General features: G+C 53.2%; 2 protein-coding genes across 2 annotated transcripts; one reads left to right on the top strand and one right to left on the bottom strand.

The window, feature by feature from the left end:
- The first annotated feature begins 836 nt into the window (after nt 1–836).
- PEX6 (peroxisomal biogenesis factor 6) lies at nt 837–12,472 on the top strand. The gene is made up of 17 exons (XM_053914026.2): nt 837–1,804; nt 3,324–3,487; nt 4,160–4,243; nt 7,240–7,342; nt 7,425–7,558; nt 8,206–8,317; nt 8,689–8,897; nt 9,297–9,492; nt 9,680–9,756; nt 9,915–10,047; nt 10,129–10,334; nt 10,451–10,512; nt 10,769–10,877; nt 11,175–11,291; nt 11,417–11,494; nt 11,639–11,778; nt 11,984–12,472. The coding sequence occupies exons 1-17, from the start codon at nt 923–925 to the stop codon at nt 12,118–12,120; spliced, it is 2,943 nt and encodes a 980-aa protein (XP_053770001.1). The 5' UTR covers nt 837–922; the 3' UTR covers nt 12,121–12,472.
- Nucleotides 12,473–12,565: 93 nt separating this feature from the next.
- GNMT (glycine N-methyltransferase) lies at nt 12,566–15,530 on the bottom strand. Its single transcript, XM_024557704.4, has 6 exons — nt 15,300–15,530; nt 14,123–14,250; nt 13,569–13,685; nt 13,226–13,368; nt 13,002–13,123; nt 12,566–12,915 (listed from the first exon to the last, which is right to left on the bottom strand). The coding sequence occupies exons 1-6, from the start codon at nt 15,503–15,505 to the stop codon at nt 12,744–12,746; spliced, it is 888 nt and encodes a 295-aa protein (XP_024413472.2). The 5' UTR covers nt 15,506–15,530; the 3' UTR covers nt 12,566–12,743.
- Between the last annotated feature and the right edge of the window lie 4,589 nt (nt 15,531–20,119).

Here is a 20,119-nt window from a genome sequence, read left to right as displayed (position 1 = left end):
GTAACTGGAAGCATGGCCTACCAGTGTCCAGTGTCTTGTACAGAGCAAGGAGACAGGAACGAATATGGGGTCTAAGTAACAGGACAGGCTGGAAACAAGCGGTTGGTTTGGCGCTCGTGACTGAGGCCTCGAACCCCTCTCTTCTGCCTGCTCTGCTCTCCCTAGGCTAGAAACAGGAAATGGTTTGTAAGGATTGGCTGGGGGAGAACAACTGGTTTCGTAGGGATGAAAAAGCGAATCTCCTTTGTCTTTGCTTCATGCTTGGTGGGAGTAGAAGAAACAGGACAAGAAACACTGGAACGTGGGTTTTGTGTAGGATGTGTGGGAACAGGTGTGGCAGCACCAAGCACTCCAGGGCCACATGAATCACATTCAGTAATTCAGCCAGCAGGCACTCCACATCCATAAGCACGTCGGAGACAGTTTTATAATTCTACCTCTCCCTTCTGCAACCTTCCCACAACCCCTAAACCTCACTGCCTACAGTTCCACAGTGGGAACTGTAGAATTGCTATAGAGGAATGCACTCCTTTCTTAACACTCCACCCACAGCTCCCAGCCCCAGGCCGAAGTTCCTCCACGGCTCGCTGACCCTTCATTGATCATTCAATAAACTGTTAAGTCCATGCTATGTGTAAGGTAGTTGAGAGGACGTTACTTCCCTAGCAGGCACGAAAGGCAAATCCCTGGAAACAGTTCAAAAGACGCGTGCGTAAAGACTAGGCAACCGCGGAAACTGGGTTACTGCCGTCAAGGCACTACCCTAGTCCAGCCGGGGCGCAGCTCACCCGCTCAGAGCGCGCCGCACCCGACGCCCCACCCACTTGCCTCGCGCCTCCCCCGACGGAAGCGGAAACGGCGTGCACGCCGGTGCGGCTCCGGATGGTGCACTGGTTCGCTTTCCTCCTGGTCTCCTGTCACCATGGTGTTGGCGGTCTTGCGAGTCCTGGAGCCTTTCCCGAACGAGACGGCCCCGCTGGCGGTGCTGCTGCCGCCCGGGGGCCCGTGGCCTGCGGCGGGGCATGGCCTGGTGCTGGCCCTGCGGCCTGCAGAAGAGAGCCCGGCAGGGCCGGCGTTGCTAGTGGCCGCCCTGGAAGGAATAGGCGCAGGGACCGAAGAGCAGGGTCCCGGGCCTCCACAGCTGCTGGTTAGCCGTGCGCTGTTGCGGCTTCTGGCCCTGGGCTCCGGCGCGTGGGTGCGGGCGCGGCCTGTGCGGCGTCCCCCGGCGCTGGGCTGGGCGTTGCTTGGCACCTCGCCCGGGCCCGGGTTCGGACCGCGAATCGGGCCGCTGTTAGTGAGGCGCGGTGAGGTCCTACCAGTGCCCGGGCCCCGGGTGCTGGAGACACGGCCGGCGTTGCAAGGACTGCTGGGCCCAGGGACGCGGCTAGCTGTGACTGAGCTCCGTGGGCGGTCCAAACTGGGCCCGGAGACTGGGGACAGCAGCCAGCCCACACCCCCGCCCTTGGTGTCCTTCTTCGCGGTTTCCGGTACAGTCCGGAGACTCCGGGGAGTTCTGGGAGGGACTGGAGATTCACTGGGGGTGAGCCGGAGTTGTCTCCGTAGCCTCGGCCTCTTCCAGGGCGAATGGGTGTGGGTGACCCGGGCCGGAGAGTCAGCAAACACTTCCCGGCCACACTTGGCCACGGTGCAGGTCCTCGAGCCTCGCTGGGACCTCTCTGCAAGGCTGGGACCCGGCTCCGGGCATCTGGGAGAGCCCCTCGCTGATGGACTAGCCCTCGTGCCTGCCACTCTGGCTTTCAACCTCGGCTGTGATCTTCTAGAAGTGGGAGAACTCAGAATTCAGGTATGATATAGGACTGAGGTCAGGAAGTCTTATCCTCCATATCCCCTCTTATTGTAACCGAAATGGGAGACCAGAGCTGTAAAATTGAGGTCTCTTACTCCTTAGATCTTGGATTTTTCGCTTAATGTCTCAGCTTTATTCATTCTCTACATTCAAAGTATCATTATCCTCCAGAGTGTGGTGGTGCATGGAAAGGGCTGTCTTCCATTCAGGTGAATTGTGAGATGCACAAGCTACCAGGGGTATATTAATCTCAATCTAATCAGAGGTCTGTTGAATTGCTACAGTGTATCCATATTGTGCTGGGAATATGGAGGGTGATACTTCAAGGCTTTTGCCCATGCTTATCCTTGGCTTCAAATTCCTTCCTATTCTTTTCACCTTTATGTATTAAAATGCTACCATCCTTTCCTTCAAAACCCATTTAAAGATACCACCATCACCACAAAGCCTTCCATAATTTCACCATCAACACTTTAACATGACATCTTCCTATAGCGTTTTGTGCCTTTTTTATGGCATTTATTTTATTCTGCCTTGTTAGGTTCATGTAATCTGTCTAATCCCCAATTATATATTGTAAATTCCTTGGAGGGAGAGCTCTTTATTATGTTTGGTGCCTGGTGTTTAATTTTAATATCTTATTAAATATATCCAAGTGAAGTTCTTGGTTTCTGTCTTTAAGGAGGTTACTTCAAGAAGATAATTGTATTTGGGGGGACAAATATATCCCCCCAAATGCTTAATGTTTAGTTAAGCACCTAGGTGTATGGTTAGGCCTGCACTGCCCAATATGGAAGCACTATCCACTTTGTGAGTCTTTAATTAAAACTAAATGAAGTTAACAATTCAGTTCTTTGGTTGTTTTAGTCACATGCCCAGTGCTCAATAGACACACGTAGATGTAGAACGTTTCTGTCACAGTGCAAAGTTCTGTTAGATGATGCTGGCATACCCAGTTAGGGGCATGGGATGCCAAGAAGAGGTATAAGACAGAAATGAATGGGAGCCAGGAGTGGGTTTCCTTCTGAAGGGAGGGAAAACCTGCCGGAGTACTCAGACTGGAGCTCATTCCGCCAAACCAACCCTTTAAGCTTCAGTGAGATCATATCCTTTTCCCACAGCCTGAATTCAAGAGTGTGCCCACTAGTGTCCACTTAACATCAATCCCAGTGACTGCCTGGTGCCGTTCAAAGGACGGTGGGAATTAAGTGTCCACCATTCTAGTGGCTCTGGCCCAACTTAAATGTATCTCAGAAGACTTATCTTTACTGGGGAACTTTTTGGAACTAATGTCAGAAAAGTCACAGTCAGAAACCTCTTCCTGGCGCTCGCTCGTTAGGAGAGGTTTCTGTTTTCTAGGGAAGATACTGACACTCAGCTCTGCTACCCTAGGCCTCTCCTCCTGTAAGCCTTGTGGGAATGAAAGAGGACGGAAGTAGAAATGTTGGCTGCTAGCAGATAGGGCAGCGGGTGACTCTGGCAGATGATTATAAGGTGCTGGATATTTCTTTCATAGAGATACTTGGAAGGCTCCAGCACCCCTGAAGACAAAGGAAGCTGCTCAGTGCTGCCTGGGCCTCCGTTTGCCAAAGAGTTACACATCGAAATTGTGTCTTCTCCCCACTACAGCACTAGCGGAAATTATGACCATGCTCTTTACCGGCACTTTCAGACACCCAGGTTGGCTGGCCGCCCTGCCCCCCTTTCTTTTTAGGAGAATAGCATCTCACCCTAGTTGCTCTCCCATCCCATCATACCTAGATCCGGGTACCATAGAGCCTCCGATTTTAAAGAGCCACAGCAATATTGTGGCTAGAAGCGTCTTGGCGTGTCAGACAATAGTAGAGAAACCTGACGTTTCTAAACTGAGAGACTGCTTTGATTTGAGAGGACTCCAAGAGAGCCAGGGTCCTGCTTCACCCCTCCCTGGTTTCTTTCTTTTTTTAGATTTTATCTATTTATTTTTAGAGAGTGGGGAAGGGAGAGAGAAGGAGAGGGAAACATCAATGTGTGATTGTCTCTTGCACTCTGTACTGGGGACCTGACCTGCAGCCCAGGCATGTGCCCTGACCGGGAATTGAACTAGCAACCCTTTGGTTCACAGGCCAGTACTCAATCCACTGAGCCACACCAGCTGGGGCCCTCCCTGGCTTCTGATTCCCCTTTCTAGCCATTTCTTCCAGCTCATTCTAGGTCAGACTTGTTCTCTGGGCAACTGCTTGGGATCTCTGGATGGGCAGTAGGCCCCTGAGAACTAGTCTTCCGGTTGGGGGTGGGAGTGGGGAGGGAGCATGTCAGGAACATGCTCTTGACTCCCCCCGGGAGCTGACCGGGGCCACTGCTGTGTTGCAGGGCAGTCCAGGAAGGGGATGTTCTGTGTGTGCCGACAGTTGGGCAAGTAGAGATCCTGGAAGGAAGCCCAGAGAAACTGCCCAGGTACGCCGCCGTCTCCTGTCTTACAGCTGGGATTCTTAATCCGGGTGCAGGAGTCCTACATCCCCCTCTTCCCAAGCGGTGTGGAATGATTTTGTGCGTAAGGACGTTGTGTTGTTACACACTTTTCTGGAGGGAAGGCACGCAATCTTCAGGTTCTCAAATGGGCACATGACAGAAAAAGGTGAAAGACCGCGCCTGCTAGCTTTGGCAGGGGTTTATCCTCAAACTGAGTGGTGGTCCTAGATAAAGTAAAACATTTAAAGTTTCTTAATGGCCTAGACCAAAGCGGAATTCCTTGCTTTCCATCCTCAATCACAACGTCGTTCGGGCAGGATTTGGGCCATGCCTCCCACTACTTGGTGGCAGGAGACCCTGACTGATGGCGGGTACACATGCCGCTTCTCAGTCTTATGTCCCAAAAGAGGGAGAGAAGGATTGTGCTGTCCTTGAGAGCCTTCTCTCTTTCCTCATCCCCAACAGAGAGTAAGAAATAGAGCAGAACTGAGCCGAGGTTCAGTCTCTGGACCTTAAAACAAGGAGTCCAGCCTTTCTCTTCCTGTTGACTCTTGACCACAGAGGTTCCTTGTAAAATGGTGAGGCAAGGAATTCAGAGACTGCTTTGGCCTTACGTGAAGGGTGAACAATATGAGGCCCCCATACCCCAAGCAGTCCCTCTATTCCGGACTGATTCCCTGTAGCAGTTCACTAGAAGAACACAACTGATAGACACACAAACCCAACTTTCAGGGAAATCTCAGTGAGGTGGTGGGACCACCTTGCGGGGACTTGGGCGTAAGAGCCATCAGGACCAAGGTCTCAGTCCCAGCCAGCCTGGGTCCCCTTCCCAGAGAGAGATGTCTTGCCTGGAGTGCCTGATTTACCCTTGACAGACATTCAGCCTGGTTCTGGCCACTGCCCAATCTCAGGGCTGTGGCAGTGCCCTGTGTAGCCCACGGCACCTCTTTGAGCTTTCCCAGGTCAAAGCTACAACGGGGCTCGGTGGAAAATGCCCTGCTGGCCCACATCGGTCACTTCCTACTTCTGTCTCCCGTCCTGAATATAGCAAGTGTCCATGAGCTAGCTTTCTGCAGAAAAACTACAGAATGTCTGCCCCTCGTACTTGGGAAGGAAAACAGGCACTGGGCCCTCCTGAGACAGAGCAGCAAGCCAATCCTGTTCACGGAGGGCTGCCATTCTAACGCTGTAGAGATCTGTCTCCCTCCTCTGGGTGCTGAGCACATACTTCTTCCCCCTGAGCAGGTCCTGGAAAGAAGGGTGGGGATGGGCAGTTGGGTCCAAGGACAGATAAGAATGAGGGCTTTGTACTCTGTGAAGCGGTCCAACCACCCTCCCTCCAGGGAAGAGAGGAGGAGTCTCTCCCTAGCCCTCCAGTGGAGTGCCGTTCCTCCTTGGACCCCAGTGCTGGCCGCATGCACTCTGACTCAGGATGTTGGCATTGAGTGAGGCCCTAGGTTATAGATCACTCACTGTTCACAGTGATGAATAGTAAGATACACTTTTCCCTGTGTACTAGTTCTTAGCCTAATCACTGTCTACCGTAATAGCCCCAAGAATTTCATGATACTAATGGGGTGTGCTTCCCCCTGCTACCTCGAGGCGTTCCCACCAGTCCCCGTTTGCTCCCAGAGGGAGCAGCTTTGTGACCATGGGGCACTGTGAGCAAAGGAATTAGCACCTTGATTGGACCCCAAGGAGGTCAAGGCTGTAGACTGACTCTCACTGGCCTGCTGCCTGAGGATAAAGGGGGATAGTTGGTCATTTCTTTATCTGGAAAGGTGGGCTAGTGACTGCCGCCCGCAGTAGCAGCAGCAGGAGGTTGAGTAACCCTCACTCACTCTGAAGCCAGCCAGTGCCGGTGCAGCCCCGTTTGTGACCGGGAAGCTTTTGAAAAATACAGACGCCTGAGCCCTGCCCCAGACCTATGGGGTGAGAATCAGGTGAAACCAGGGCCTGTGCAGTTTTTTGGTTTTTTCCCCCAAAGAATGGGAAAATGTTCATTTTTAATTGAGATACAGTTCATATATCATAAATCCATGCTTTTAGAATGCACAGTTCAGTGGTTTTTAATATATTCACAAGGTCACGTAACCTAATTCCAGGGCATTTTCATGACCCCTAATAGAGACCTCGAAGCCATTAGTGGCCACCCCTATCCCCCCTTTTTTGAGCCCCTGGCAACCACTTATCTGCTGAATGGAATCGCACAGTATGTGAGAGATGTTGGTTTTTAAAGGTCTCGCAGTTCCAGTTTCCTTGGATTATTAGTGTCTTTTTTGCTGATTTCTAAGAGCTTATTTATTACTAAAACGTTCACCATTTCTCATGCACTGCAAATGAAATCCCATGTTTTTTGTAATTTTGCTGTGGTGATTAATTTTTTGGTTGTACGGAAGTTGTGTATCAAAATATGTTCTGCTTTTTTTTTTTTAAGTTGCACAGATAATTCTAATGTGCAGCCCAAATAGAGAATCCTTAATCATTAGATGTCATTATTGAGGAATCCGCCTGCGCCAAGATTTTGTGGATTATTGACTAAGAACCAAGGGCCCTTCCCTCTGAGGTTCGGGGGTGTTGGTGGGTATGTACCTGGGAGAGAGACTGCGTTGTGAAGCCCCTGGAAATGGCCAGATGACCACTGCTCAGAGCAGCAGTGGCTTCGCCCATTGGACTGAGTGGGTGGGCCATCCACCCGGACACCCCCCCGCCACGGCTGTCTAATGGTTGCAACATGGGGTGCGGAGGACAGGCACAGCTGCTGCCCTCAAAATGATTACGATCCAGTGAGGGGAATAAGAAGGACCATCTGCTTTCCCCCACTCTCCCCCCAGCCCAATCCCCACCGTGTCTGCGTACTTGTCTGTGCCGCTCTGGAGTTTGTCCCAGCAGTGGACCTCTGTGATGGAAACAGCCACCTTGTCCTTGGGGAGGGCATACGTGGGTCTGGATCTGGGATTCATTGGGCCTCTTTCCTGCAGGTGGCCGGAGATGTTCTTTAAAGTGAAGAAAACAGTTGGGGAAGCTCCAGGTGGGCCAGCCAGCACCTACCTGGCCGATACCACCCATACGTCCTTGTACTTGGTGAGGCCCTGGGCTAGGAGTAGACCTGAGGAAAGGAGGAGAAACAACTTGTAGAAACTGATAGTTCTCCCACCTTTTGCAGGTGGGTTCCACCCTGAGCCCTGTTCCAAGGACCCCGTCAGGAGAACCCAGTCTCTGGAGCAGCTTGTCTCCTCCAGGCCTGGAGGCCTTGGTGACCGAGCTGTGTGCTGTCCTGAAACCTCGCCTCCAGCCCGGGTGCGTGAGGCTGCAGCCCCAGAGAGCGAGGAAAGCCTGCGCGCGACACCCCCGGGGGGCAGCAGGCCAGACAAGTAGTTCCCATGCCCTGGTGCAAGTGCTGCTGGGGGAACCTTCCTCAAGCCAGTGTGCCAAGGCCGCTAGCCCACGTGCTGTCCGGCGCAGGTTCCCAGACCCCTCTCCTGGGATGGCATCCACCCTCCGAGGCTGGCTGTGGGAGAAGACTCTCCACCGGGGACAGCTGTCTCTGAGACCCCTTTTGCCCTTGGGGAGCCCACTAGCCATCCCGGTCTTCACCACCCGGACCCTGAAAGACACAGCCCCCCATACCACTGGCCCACGTGTAGACACAGACCCTGCCCTGATTCCAGTATGGTCCAGACCAGACACAACAGTCAAGGCTTTTTTGAAAACAGCGGTGACAAAAGGTACTTAGTCTTGGCTGTTGGACATGCTCCGTGGCCCTGCCAGAGCACCACAGGCGGTGTGGGAAGTATGGCCTCACGGTGTGGAGACAGCCCTGGAAGGGGGTGCCTCAAGGAGGGAGAAACAGGGTGTCTGCACTGTGGATCCAAGGGTCCCTCTGTTCTCAGGGACCCTGAAGTTGGGGCAGAATGGAGGAGACAAAGTCTGTTCTCTGGTTGCAGGGGCGCCCTGCTGACAGGAACTGGCAGTGTCCTCCTGCAGGGCCCCCCGGGCAGTGGGAAGACCACAGCAGTTGCTGCCGCCTGCAGCCGCCTCGGGCTCCACTTACTGAAGGTGAGGGTACCTGGAGGGTAGAACCCCAATTGCTTCCCCTGCCCGGCCCAGATTCTGCCTCTCTCCCTCTCCCCTCTCCCTTCTGGCTACTAGCCTGGCCCTGATACCTCAGCCCAGTGGGTCAGCTATTTTCCCATGATGCTCAGCTCCTGAGAGATGCTTTCAAGGAGGGGGTTTCAAGATTTTGGTGGACAGTCCAGGGAATGAGGTTAGGATAAAGACAACGTAGGGCTTTGCCAGCATTACCTTCTTCCTCCATCCCTGCCCTTCAAAAAGAGATGGCCTGCACCTTCCTCAGACTCCTCCCCCCCGTTCTCCTGCCCCAGTCACACCTGCCCCTGCTCACAGGCCCTTTGGGACCCCCTCCCCAGGTGCCCTGCTCCAGCCTCTGTGCAGACAGCAGTGGGGCAGTGGAGGCAAAACTGCAGGCCACCTTCTCCCGGGCCCGGCGCTGCAGGCCTGTGGTTCTGTTGCTGACAGCCTTAGACCTCCTGGGCCGGGACCGTGATGGGCTGGGCGAGGACGCCCGTGTGGTGGCCACGCTGCGTCGCCTCCTCCTCGAGGAGGACCCCCTCACCAGGTATTGTGCAGAGCCGGCTGAGCCCCCTCCCTCTCTTCAGCCTTTCATCCTTGTCCTCACCAGCCGACGTCGGCTGCCGGCTTGGCTGCTCTCCTGACAGCCCTGGGTGGCTTAGGGGTGTCCTGAGGAAGAAGGATGTGGTCCCTAGTTTTCTTGGGGGACAGTAGGGTGCAGAAAAACACAGCCTCTGCCCTCGGTGAGCTCCCTGTGTGAGGGGGAAACAGAGGCTCCCCTCAAGGAATTCCCGTGGAGCCCCGTCCAGGAAGCCTCGGGGTGCTCATCCCCCTCTCCCATCTCAGCACCCATCCACTTCCCCGCCCTCCCACACCACCCTCGGGACTAGCAGTGCCCAGGGGCTGCCAGCTGCGTACTGTCCCTCAGTCCCCACTCTGCCTGCAGCTTCCCCCCACTGATGGTTGTGGCCACCACAAGCCGGGCCCGGGACCTGCCTGCCAAGGTGCAGACAGCGTTTCCTCATGAGCTGGAGGTGCCTGTGCTGTCGGAGGGGCAGCGGCTCAGCATCCTGCGGGCCCTCACTGCCCACCTGCCCCTGGGCCAAGAGGTGAACCTGGCACAGCTGGCTCGGCGGTGTGCAGTGAGTACCGCGGCAGGGCCTGGCTGCCCTCGCTGTTCGTCATGGGGACTCGCACTGCTGCCCTGCCAGGGAGGGCACAAAGCCCCAAGGCATCAGCATTGGGCCTCTGCTCCAGCTGGGGGACCAGCTGCCCAAGGGCTCCTGCCTGCTGCGCCCTGCTCATGTGTCCTTTCCTGTGGTTCCCCAGGGCTTTGTGGTAGGAGACCTCTATGCCCTTTTGACCCACAGCAGCAGGGCAGCCTGCACCAGGATCAGGAACTCTGGGTAAGAAAGTTGGACACAGAAGGGCAGAGGAGACAAGAGGAAATAGTGGGTGGGTGGGGCCTGGTGAGGAAGGGAGTAGGGACCAGGACCCTGGTGGGGAGAGGGGTGAGAGCCTCGGGTCAGGTCCTCCAGACAGCTGCCTGAGCTTCTCCTTGCAGTTTGGCAGGCGGCTTGAGCGAGGAGGATGAGGGGGAGCTGGTCGCTGCTGGCTGTCCTCTCCTGGCCGAGGACTTCACACAGGCCCTGGAGCAGCTGCAGTCGGCTCACTCCCAGGCCATCGGAGCCCCCAAGGTAGACACTTGAGGCCCTTGGAGGTGGGACCCGAGCTCCCCGCTCCCGCATACCATCCAGCGTGCACTTTGCATCTCCTAGATCCCCTCGGTGTCCTGGCACGATGTGGGCGGGCTGCAGGAGGCGAAGAAGGAAATTCTGGAGACCATCCAGCTTCCTCTAGAGCACCCTGAGCTTCTGAGCCTGGGCCTGCGGCGCTCAGGCCTCCTGCTCCATGGGCCCCCAGGCACTGGCAAGACCCTCCTGGCCAAGGCAGTAGCCACTGAGTGCAGCCTCACCTTCCTCAGGTGGCCAGGGGCCCTGAGGGGATGGAGGGTGATTGGGAGCAAGTGGGGCAGGCAAAGAGGTCAATGGTGTGTTTGTGCCTCTAAAGCAGTGTTACCCTCCCCATCCTCTCCCTCAGTGTGAAGGGGCCAGAGCTCATCAACATGTATGTGGGCCAAAGTGAGGAAAATGTACGGGAAGGTGAGTGAGTGGACAGAGCAAGGCTTCCAGTCCTTCCCAAGCCCTGAAGGCCCCTGTGCCACCCCCCCTCACACACCCCCCACCGACCCTCAGTCTGCTGGTGGTCATTCCTAGTCTTCCTTTCCACAAGTCAGGCTCCTGCCAGTGGGGTCTATCACCTGGAGTGCTAGTTAAACTGGGTTTCCTTCCCCCATATCCTGATTTCAACCCCCCCCCCTGAGATCCCCCCTCCAGTGGGCCCTCTCTCTCTCCTCAGTGTTTGCCAGGGCCAGGGCTGCAGCTCCGTGCATTATCTTCTTTGATGAACTGGACTCCTTGGCCCCAAGCCGGGGGCGAAGTGGAGACTCCGGAGGGGTGATGGACAGGTGGGGGCTGCGCCAGAGTGGGTCCTGGGGTCCAGGACTGAGGGATGTGGGATAGGTGGCAGCAGTCTTCAGAACCCAGAGTCCATGCCCTTCCGGTTCTGAGGTAGTGTGGTAGGCGCTATGGGGGCTGTGTCTTTGGGTGGGGGCCATTGAGGAGAGTGGGCGCCTGCATGGAAGGGTGCCCAGGACACAACTAAGCAGGGGGCCCCGCGGAGAAGGCTTGCAAGGAGAGGCACCACGGGCAGGGCAGAACCTGAGGATAGGCCGACGATTCTCCCCATCACACCTCCTTTGCAGGGTGGTGTCTCAGCTCCTGGCTGAGCTGGATGGGCTTCATAGCACTCAGGACGTGTTTGTGATCGGAGCCACCAACAGGCCAGACCTCCTGGACCCTGCCCTTCTGCGGCCTGGCAGGTGTGCACCTGGTACCTCTCCTCTGCCACGCCCACCTAGGCTTGTCCCTCGAGCCCGTCCTGTGCCTTCTTCACTCACCCTGATGCTGGGCTCCCTGACATGGATGCCCGCCTATCTCCCTAAAGATTTGACAAGCTGGTGTTCGTGGGGGTGAGCGAGGACCGTGCCTCCCAGCTCCGTGTTCTGAGCGCCATCACACGCAGGTACGCCCTGCTGGAGACTCCCAGAGGGCTTGGGCCTTGGGCTGGCTGGGGAACCGTGCAGTGTGCAGAATAGGCTGGTCGGGGATGCCTTTGGCGGGAGTAGGGCATGCCGGGTAAAACTTTCTTTCTGTAACCCCACGACAGATTCAAGCTGGAATCCTCTGTGAGCCTGGTGAACGTGCTGGATCACTGCCCTCCCCAGCTGACAGGCGCGGACCTCTACTCGCTCTGCTCTGACGCCATGACGGCTGCCCTCAAACGCAGGGTTCAGGATCTGGAGAAAGGTGAGCCACTCGCCAGCCCCAGAGGTCAACCAAAAAGCTAGTGGGAAAACCAGGCCGGGTTCCGATTTCAGAGGAGGGACTCCCAACGTTTGGGGGACTCTGGGCAAGAAAGTGCTCCTCCAGGGCTCCGCCTCGCTTGGGCATAGCCGGAGTTCGCCAGCTCGGATGGGAACCCTGGCCTCACCTTCCCCCTGTCGCCCTGTAGGGCTGCAGCCTGGGAGCTCCGCGCTGCTGCTCACCATGGAGGACCTGCTGCAGGCTGCCGCCCGCCTGCAGCCCTCCGTCAGCGAGCAGGAACTGCTCCGGTACAAGCGCATCCAGCGCAAGTTTGCTGCCTCCTAGGAGCCTCCTACAGTCTGGGGCCCGACCCCGCCCACAGTGCTGAAGATATATCTCCAGAGACCTGAGACAGCAGAGAGCTCTTTCTCAGGCTGCTGCCAACTCCTCTGAAGGCTGCCTACCTCCAGGAGATCCCCTGGGTGCCAAGTGGGGGAGCCCTGAGAGAGTTCAAGAGACATCCTCTGTCCATTTTTCCAGGCCAGCCCCAAGACAGAGGCCTATCTGCTTAGGAAGAGGGGTGGGAACCTAGGGTTCAGGGAACTGGGCGGGAGGGAGCCTGGTGCGTGGCTGAAAATAAAGTGTATGCTGCCCTCTGCTGGTGGTGTGGTCTGAGGGATTGGGGTGGGGCAGGGAAGAGCAACACTGCCAGAGGAGCAGCCCCAAGGGAGGGCAGGGTGGGCTCCACTGGAGCCTGATCCTTCTGACGGAAACACAAGGCAGCAGGAACTGAAAAAGACAGCGACTATATTGTCATCCTTGCATTAGCCTAAACCCAATCCCTGCACCCCAGTTGCAGTTGCCCCCCCACACACCCCCAGGATCTACACGTGGTATTGCTGGTGTGGGGCTCCCCAGACAGAGCCTGGCAGCGCCTGGGCAGAGGGTTGTGGGAGCTGAGGCCGCGCTCAGTCCATCTTCTTGAGCACGTGGATGAAATAGCAGGGCACGTAGGTCTGGCCTGGCTTGTAAGGCTTGAAGTCACCCAGGATGCTGTGCTGGCACTTGCCCCCAAAGGCTGCTCGGAGCAACTCCGTGAAGGACGATAGACAGTGAGGGTAGTAGGAGAGCCGGAACTTACTGCAACAGAGACCCTGCCCAATCACGAGGACTGGTGGCCTTGGCACCGCCCCCCCAACTCATCCCCCACCTAGCCAAGCAGATACCTCAAAGCAGGAGAACCGTCCTGGCCAGCCCCTGGCACCTGCACCGTGTAGTCCAGGGTCACCATCTGGGCTTTGTTGTTCACCGTCAGCACTGATGTCGTAATGTCCTTGGTCAAGTCACTCTGTAAGTGGCAGTGCTGGCTGCATTAGTCTCTGCAGCCACTCAGGTGGGGGCTGGGCCCCAGAATCACACCCCTGCTCCGGGCCCTCCCATAGGGGCCCACCTTATAGTAGATGTTCTTTCCTGGGGGCGCGCGGCCCGTGCTGAGGATGTGGTCGTAGTTACGATGGTCGATGACCAGCAGGCCCCCAGGCCGCACCATGTTCGCGATGTTCTTCAGCGCCAGCTGGTGCTCACTCTGGTCCCCTGAACTCCGAGCCGGGGCAGAGAGGCTGTGTCAGCACCAGTCTCCCTCCCATCTTTCTACTCCCCAGGGACACCAGTGCCAAGGCAAAGAGGGGCAAAAGGCATAGTCTGCTCTGGCAGGAGAGCAGGCACCCAGGGGTCTGTGCAAAGGGGGTATAGCCCAAAGCAAGAACCATGCCCAAGGCCACACCCTCTCTCACCTTTGCAGTCTGGCAAGTGGGCAAAACTGTTTCCAAGGCAGATGACGGCATCAAAGCCACCCTCTGGAGGCTGGGGCACATCTTTGTCCAGAGTCATCCAGTTGGCTTCCTCAATGACTGAGGGCCAGGAAGGGGAGATCAGGCTGGTACCATGGTACCAGCAGAACCCATCTCTGCTGAGTGCAGTTCTGCCTCAGTTTCCCCTTCGAGAGACACACAGGGTCTCCACATCCAGTTAGAGGAGGGGGGTCACTGCGGGGATGGAGGATGAAGGGGAGGTGGGGTCAAGAGAGGAGGGGCCATGGTTCGGAAGGATGAGTCCGTGCTTGTGGGTTTTTATTTGGAGGGAGGGACAAGCCATTACAAACGTAATTAAAACTAGCCCCTCGCACCTGATACCTCACTGTGGCAACCAAGTCTCCCTTTTCAGGGAAATGGCAGTGATTTTGCTGTGCCCGGAGGAAAACAAAACGCCCCACCCCAGGAACCCAGGGCAGAGAGAACTGTGTCCTTGGTGGCTGGGCTGGGGGGGCCTGGCTGCTGGACCCACGCACCCCACTTGTCGAAGGCGGGCTCATGCCGTCGGTTCCAGCGCTCTTTGAGTGCATATTTCAGCATCTTGTCACTGGCATCCACGCTTGTCACGCTGAAGCCCTCTTCCACCAGCATGATGGAGTCCACCCTGGGCAGGGCCGGGACGAGAGAGGGAGAGGGGCAGTCGGCCGGCCTGGGACGGCGAGGAGGCCCTCCAGACCCCATTCCTCTGCTTCCTCTCCCTAGGCCCTCGCCACGGACCTCAAATGACCTGACAAATCTGGTTTTATTACCAGGAAGCACTGCGTTTGGGGTTTTAGCACCCATTCGGTCAGTCTACAAATGTGCATTAATCCTCATGGCAATCCTGTGAAGTACCCCGTTTGAGAGCTGGGGCAAACTGAGGCTCCTGGAAGTTAGAAGTGAAGTAACTTGTGACAGATTGCGAGATGGTTTAAAGCACAGGCCACACCCTAACCAACCTGATCCTCCTCATCCTCTTCTCTGAGGCAGAATTTCCGCAGCTGTAAATGTGATATTACTAAGCAAGTACCTATTGAATGTTAACTTCTTTTTTTTTTTTAAACCCTCACCGGAGAGCATGCTTATTGGTTTAGAGAGAGGGGAATGGGAGAGAAAGAGAGAGGGAGAGAAACATCGTTGTGAGAGAGAAACATCCATCAGATGCCTCATAGGCGCCCCGACTGGGACCGAAGCAGTAACCCAGCATGTGCTGTAACCAGGAATCGAACTTGCGACACTTACGTTTATGGGCCAGTGCTCCAACCAACTGAGCCACACCAGCCAGGGCGGGTCTTCTGAGGATTTTTTAAAAAACGTGTTTCAAAAGTTCCTGGCAGAGTGCTTGGCATGGACAAATGCTGAGCAAACATTAATTGTTAGCAATTGCCATCACCCGAGGAATCATGCTGGATCCAGGCTAGGGTCTCCTGCCGCTGTGGCCCAGCGCCCAGCTCTGGCGCTGCCGGGCGGGCGAACCGCGTTCCCACCCGCTGCGCCCACACCCTCACTCTCAGCCTGGTCCTGGCACCCTCCAGTCCGCCTCCCCCGTGCGCCCGCCTGCCCGATCTGCCCGTGCAGACACTGTTCCTGGTCCAGGCGGCGGAGGCTGCCCGGACGTGTCGGGCCACAGTCCTGCAGTCCGGGTCCGGATCCCTGCCCCCCAGCCAGGCTCACCCAGTGCCGCAGGCCACGTCGAGCACTCGCTGGCAGCCGTGCTGGTGCAGCAGCCCGAGCAGCCAGGACTTGTACTCGGCTGTGCGGCTGCGGGTGTCTCCGATGTAGAGCTGCCACACGCGCGCTGCCTCTCCATCTGCGTACTGGTCCGGGAGCCCTTCTGCCGCCACCCCCAGGGAGCGCGTTCGGTACACGCTGTCCACCATCCTGCAACGCACCTGGCTCTGTGGCCAACGGCCCCGCATTTATAGACTGGCCCCTGCGGGAGGCCCGGCAGCCCCACCTGCCCAATAGCAGGTGAGCGTGGGGACACGCCCCTCCTGGGTCAGGGCCTGGCACCCGCCAGGGAGGCGCCGCCTCAAAATCCTGGACAAACCGTTCTCTCCCGTCTGAAGATCGAGCCCTCTGGACAGACCCATGGCAGGCAAGGACCATCCCGGCACCACGCGCACTTAACCCAACCGGCAGGAAGACCAGGGAGGGTCTGGGAGAACGGGGAGCCGTGAGATTGCCCACTCCACCCCCACCGAAACTGGAAAGAAAGGAAAGGATTTTCTTCGGTGCCAGCCGGTGCTCGCTCTGGTCCCCTGAGCTCCAGGTAGGAGCAAAGAGGCTGCGTCTGCTCAGTCTTCCGTCCACACAGAGCCCAGCGCCCAGGACTGGACCATCCTTTGCGAATGAAGGTATCAGCATATGTGAAGAAGAAATATCCAGCTGAAGGAAGGCCTGGTCTGCCAGGGAAGGAAGGAATGCGGGGTCTCTGGGGATAAGGCTGGTCTGGCACCCAAGTCCAGGAGCAGTTCTGGATCAAAGGATCATTCCGTCCCCCCAGAGGCTGGTGCTCCTCTGTGCTGTAGGTGACACATCGAGCTTTTTCCTGAGCCGAGTGAGGAGTCCTTCCTTAGAAGTCTTTGCTAACCAAGCATGCTTCTACAGACCGTCTGCTTTCTCGGGGGTGCCCACAGGGTAGGAAGTCCAGGGTTAGGGGTGAGAGTACTTGCTATTATATTGCTCATTGTCACTTCATAAATTGGTCTTGGTTTGGCTGGTGTCTTCCTCTACTCTTCCTTCCAAAGCAGAAGGTCTTAATCTCAGAAAAGACTCTGGACTGAGGGGGATTCAGTAAGATGATTCCACCCAGTGAAGCCCAAGACAGCAAGAACAGCCTTCCCCACCTGTCTTTGTTCTTCTGGCTGCAGAAAGAGTGAGGCATAGACGTCAGAACAAAGGAACCTCTCCCCAAAGACCATGTGTTTAATTGATTTCAGAGGGAGGTCGAATTGTTGTGCCACTCACGTATGCATCCTTGGTTGATTCCTGTATGTGCCCTGACCACCTTGACCGGGGATGGAACCAGCAACCCAGGCATGTGCCCTGACCAGAAATTGAACCAGTGGCCTTTTGCGTTGCGGAATGACACCCAACCAATTGAGCCACACTGGTCAGGGTGTAATCATTAACTCTAGTGCACAGACTGCCTCAAATGGGCCTGTCCACGACCAGGGAACAGAGCCTCGTGCTTATGCTGACCCTGCAGGCCGGTCTTTGGCAACAGGCTTACAAAGGCATCGTACTGAGGAGTTGCAAGTAAACCCGGAGCTTCCTTTTTTTCAGAACACTCTGGGGGAAATCCACTTCACCATTCCTAGACTTGCAGAAAAACCTCAGGTTCAAAGAATTGTCCTCATTTATGGGCAGCAATCGGTGTCCTGTGTCCTTGCATCAAGGCACAACACAGGGTCCAGCACAAATAGTGCCCCCTTTTCTTTGTAAATCTTTTTAAAAAAAATATTTTTTTTTTGAGAGAGAGGGGAAGGGAGGGAGAAAGAGAGGGAGAGAAACATCAATGTGTGGTTGCCTCTCATACGTCCCCCAACCAGGGACCTGGCCCACAACCCAGCCAAAGGTTGTGATTGGGAATTGAACCAGTGACCCTTTGGTTCGCAGGCCAGCACTCAGTCTACTAAGCCACACCAGCCAGGGCTAATGCCCCTTTTTTTGTTACAAAATCGTAAGTTTGTAATTCTGTACCATAGCAATATCATACTCAAGCACACCATATGACATTTTGGGTGAAATGTTCAAATTAAAACTCTAGCACTGGCTGGTGTGGCTCAGTGGACTGAGTGCTGGTCTGCGAACCAAGGGGTTGCTGGTTCGATTCCCAGTCAGGGTACATGCCTGGGTTGCAGGCCAGGTCTCCAGTGAGGAGTGCATGGGAGGCAACTACACATTGATGTTGCTCTCCCTTTCTCTTTCCCTTCCCTCCTCTCTAAAAATAAATAAATAAAATCTTACAAGACTTAAAAGTCTAAATTATTACACCCATATTATTACCCTACCAACCACACTCAAGCAGGTGTTAATTCTGCTGGACCCTGTATATAACCACCTGTCTCTATGGGGTGGCTTTTTTTTTTTTTTTTTTTTTTTTTAAGTATGAGTCCTTTCCAAGAAAATTAGTTCCTTCCATGGAAAGAAAAATGCATTCTGGTTTTTTTTTTTTTTAAGTAAAATGCATTCTTAAACTTGATATTTATTTTACCCCAAATCAGGAGGAAAATAATTATTTGGCTATAAATTAATAAGCTGAGAGTAATATCTGTTAACTTATAATTTGGCCATAAGAAATGACTTTTTAAGGGAAAATAGACCTACTAAGTTATTTGCTTTTGCATACTGGAGTTCTGAAGTGCACTTAAGAAATTTGAGGAAAAATGATGAATGATATGAAATTGGAATGACAACCAAAATAGTAGGAAAATAATTTCTTTGTCACTATTTATACATTAATTTACTGGATAGAAAATATTTGAAAAGTTAAGTGGCCAAAGGCAATTTATTCTTTTTTCCCTTTTGCATTCTTTTCCACTTACTTTTGCCTCTTAACCTTCTCCAAATGAATCTGAGGCAAACCTGGAATTTCCTCAGGACTCCACATGCTGCTGGGGAATGTCACCTCTAAAAGACTAGAATAGGCCCTGGCCAGATAGCTGAGTTGGTTGGAGCATTGTCCCAATATACCAAGGTTTCGGGTTCGATCCCTGGGCAAGGTGCATACAGGAGTCAACCAAAGAGTGCATGAATATGTGGAACAACAAATTGACGTTTCTCTCTCTCCCTCTCCTTTCTCTCTATAAAAATAAATAAATAAATAACCAAGGTAATCATGTCGACAGGCTTGCCAGGCTCTTTGGTGCTCAATATTAAGGACAAGTACTCTTGTGATTTTGAATACTCTTTTCTCCTAATGTTTATATATGTGTGTATATAATAGTGAAGCCTGGGAGAAGAGCATTGATTGGTACATTTAGACATCTCTGCCCACATTTTCATTTAGAAACTGTCATTCCAAGATTTGACTCTGGAGCCTTTTGATAAAACTAAATTTTGAAAAAGCATTTTGATTTTCTTCTTTTGTTTCATCTAGAAAGAAAATTACCTTGGGGAAAAAAAACAGAGAAAGAATTACCTAGAACAATTATTTAAGTATCTTGCATTTGATTTGGTGTAACATGATTACCCTAACCCTCCCTAGAAACATTTTTTCTTGGCCAGAAACTGTTTCAGCTCTTTTTTTTACCCTTGCCTGTTCTAAAACAAAGTTGTTTGAATGTTTATTCAGTATTTTTATGATTGTTTTCAGCCTTTTAAAAAAGATTTTATTTATTTCTAGAGAGGGGAAGGGAGGGAGAAAGAGAGGGAGAGAAACATCAGTGTGTGGTTGCCCCTTGCACCCCTTACTGGGGACCTGGCCTGCAGCCAAGGCATGTGCCCTTGGGACTCAAACCCAAGGGCAGATTCCCATTCTCAGACTGGGAATCGAACTGGTGACCCTGGTTTGCAGGCCAGCACTCAATCCACTGAGCCACACCAGCCAGGGCTGGTTTTCAGCCTTTAAAGGCTAAAGGCCATACTCTCCATAATGATAAGAAATTTTATTGAAACATTTGGTTTTAATTTAAATATTTATGCTTAAGATTTTTTTGAAAAATATAAAATTTTACTCACATAACCATAATATGGTTTTTAAAACTCATAAAAATGCTGGTGGTAAATTTAGATTAAAAAATTATAGGTTGTGAGTAGCCTCTAAATGTACTTTCCATTTCATAGATGAAAATTTTTATCCTGACTTAACAATTATTGGATTTCTTTCTCATCCAGAGGTATTTTTTAAAATGTCAAGATATAGTGCACATGAAATTTCATGGACTTCTTTTCTTTCTTTTTTTTTTAAACTTTTAACTGTCAAAGCATATTTTCTGGTTTTGATCATACTTGTCCTTAAGCATCTTTTTAATGGCTACACTGAGTGGACGAGCTGAGACTTGTTAATCATTTCCCAAGTTCTGAACATTTAAAATGCTCCCACAATTTTTCAAGAGGGTGAACATGTGGATGATTATGATCAAATCACTTTCCAAATGGAATTTTTCTTTTAATTGAAACTATCACCCAAATTTAATGTTTGTTTAAACTCTTCTCTCCATGAAGATGTTATTCTTTGATATTTCATTAGGGAGAAAATTGTATCTAATTGTTTTAATCTTCTTTAGTGCTACCAAATATACCAAATCATTACAGTCCTTTATCTCTAAATTGTCCATGTCCTCTGCTCACTGACATATATTGAAGCTGTCTTTTGTTTTACTTGGTTAGTCCCTGTGAATTTTAGGTAACCCAAATGTGAGGCCCTGGGCCATGGGACAAAATATCACAGAATAGAAATTAAAGTACAGTTTGACTTCACAGAAAGTAAGAATAGATAATATTTTACATATGCAGTGCTTATTGTTTGGAATTGGCTGAAAAGACTA

The sequence above is a fragment of the Desmodus rotundus genome, chromosome 11, assembly GCF_022682495.2.
Source record: "Desmodus rotundus isolate HL8 chromosome 11, HLdesRot8A.1, whole genome shotgun sequence".
In the NCBI taxonomy this organism is placed as follows: Eukaryota; Metazoa; Chordata; class Mammalia; order Chiroptera; family Phyllostomidae; genus Desmodus; species Desmodus rotundus.
This window is presented reverse-complemented; position numbering and strand designations above follow the sequence as displayed.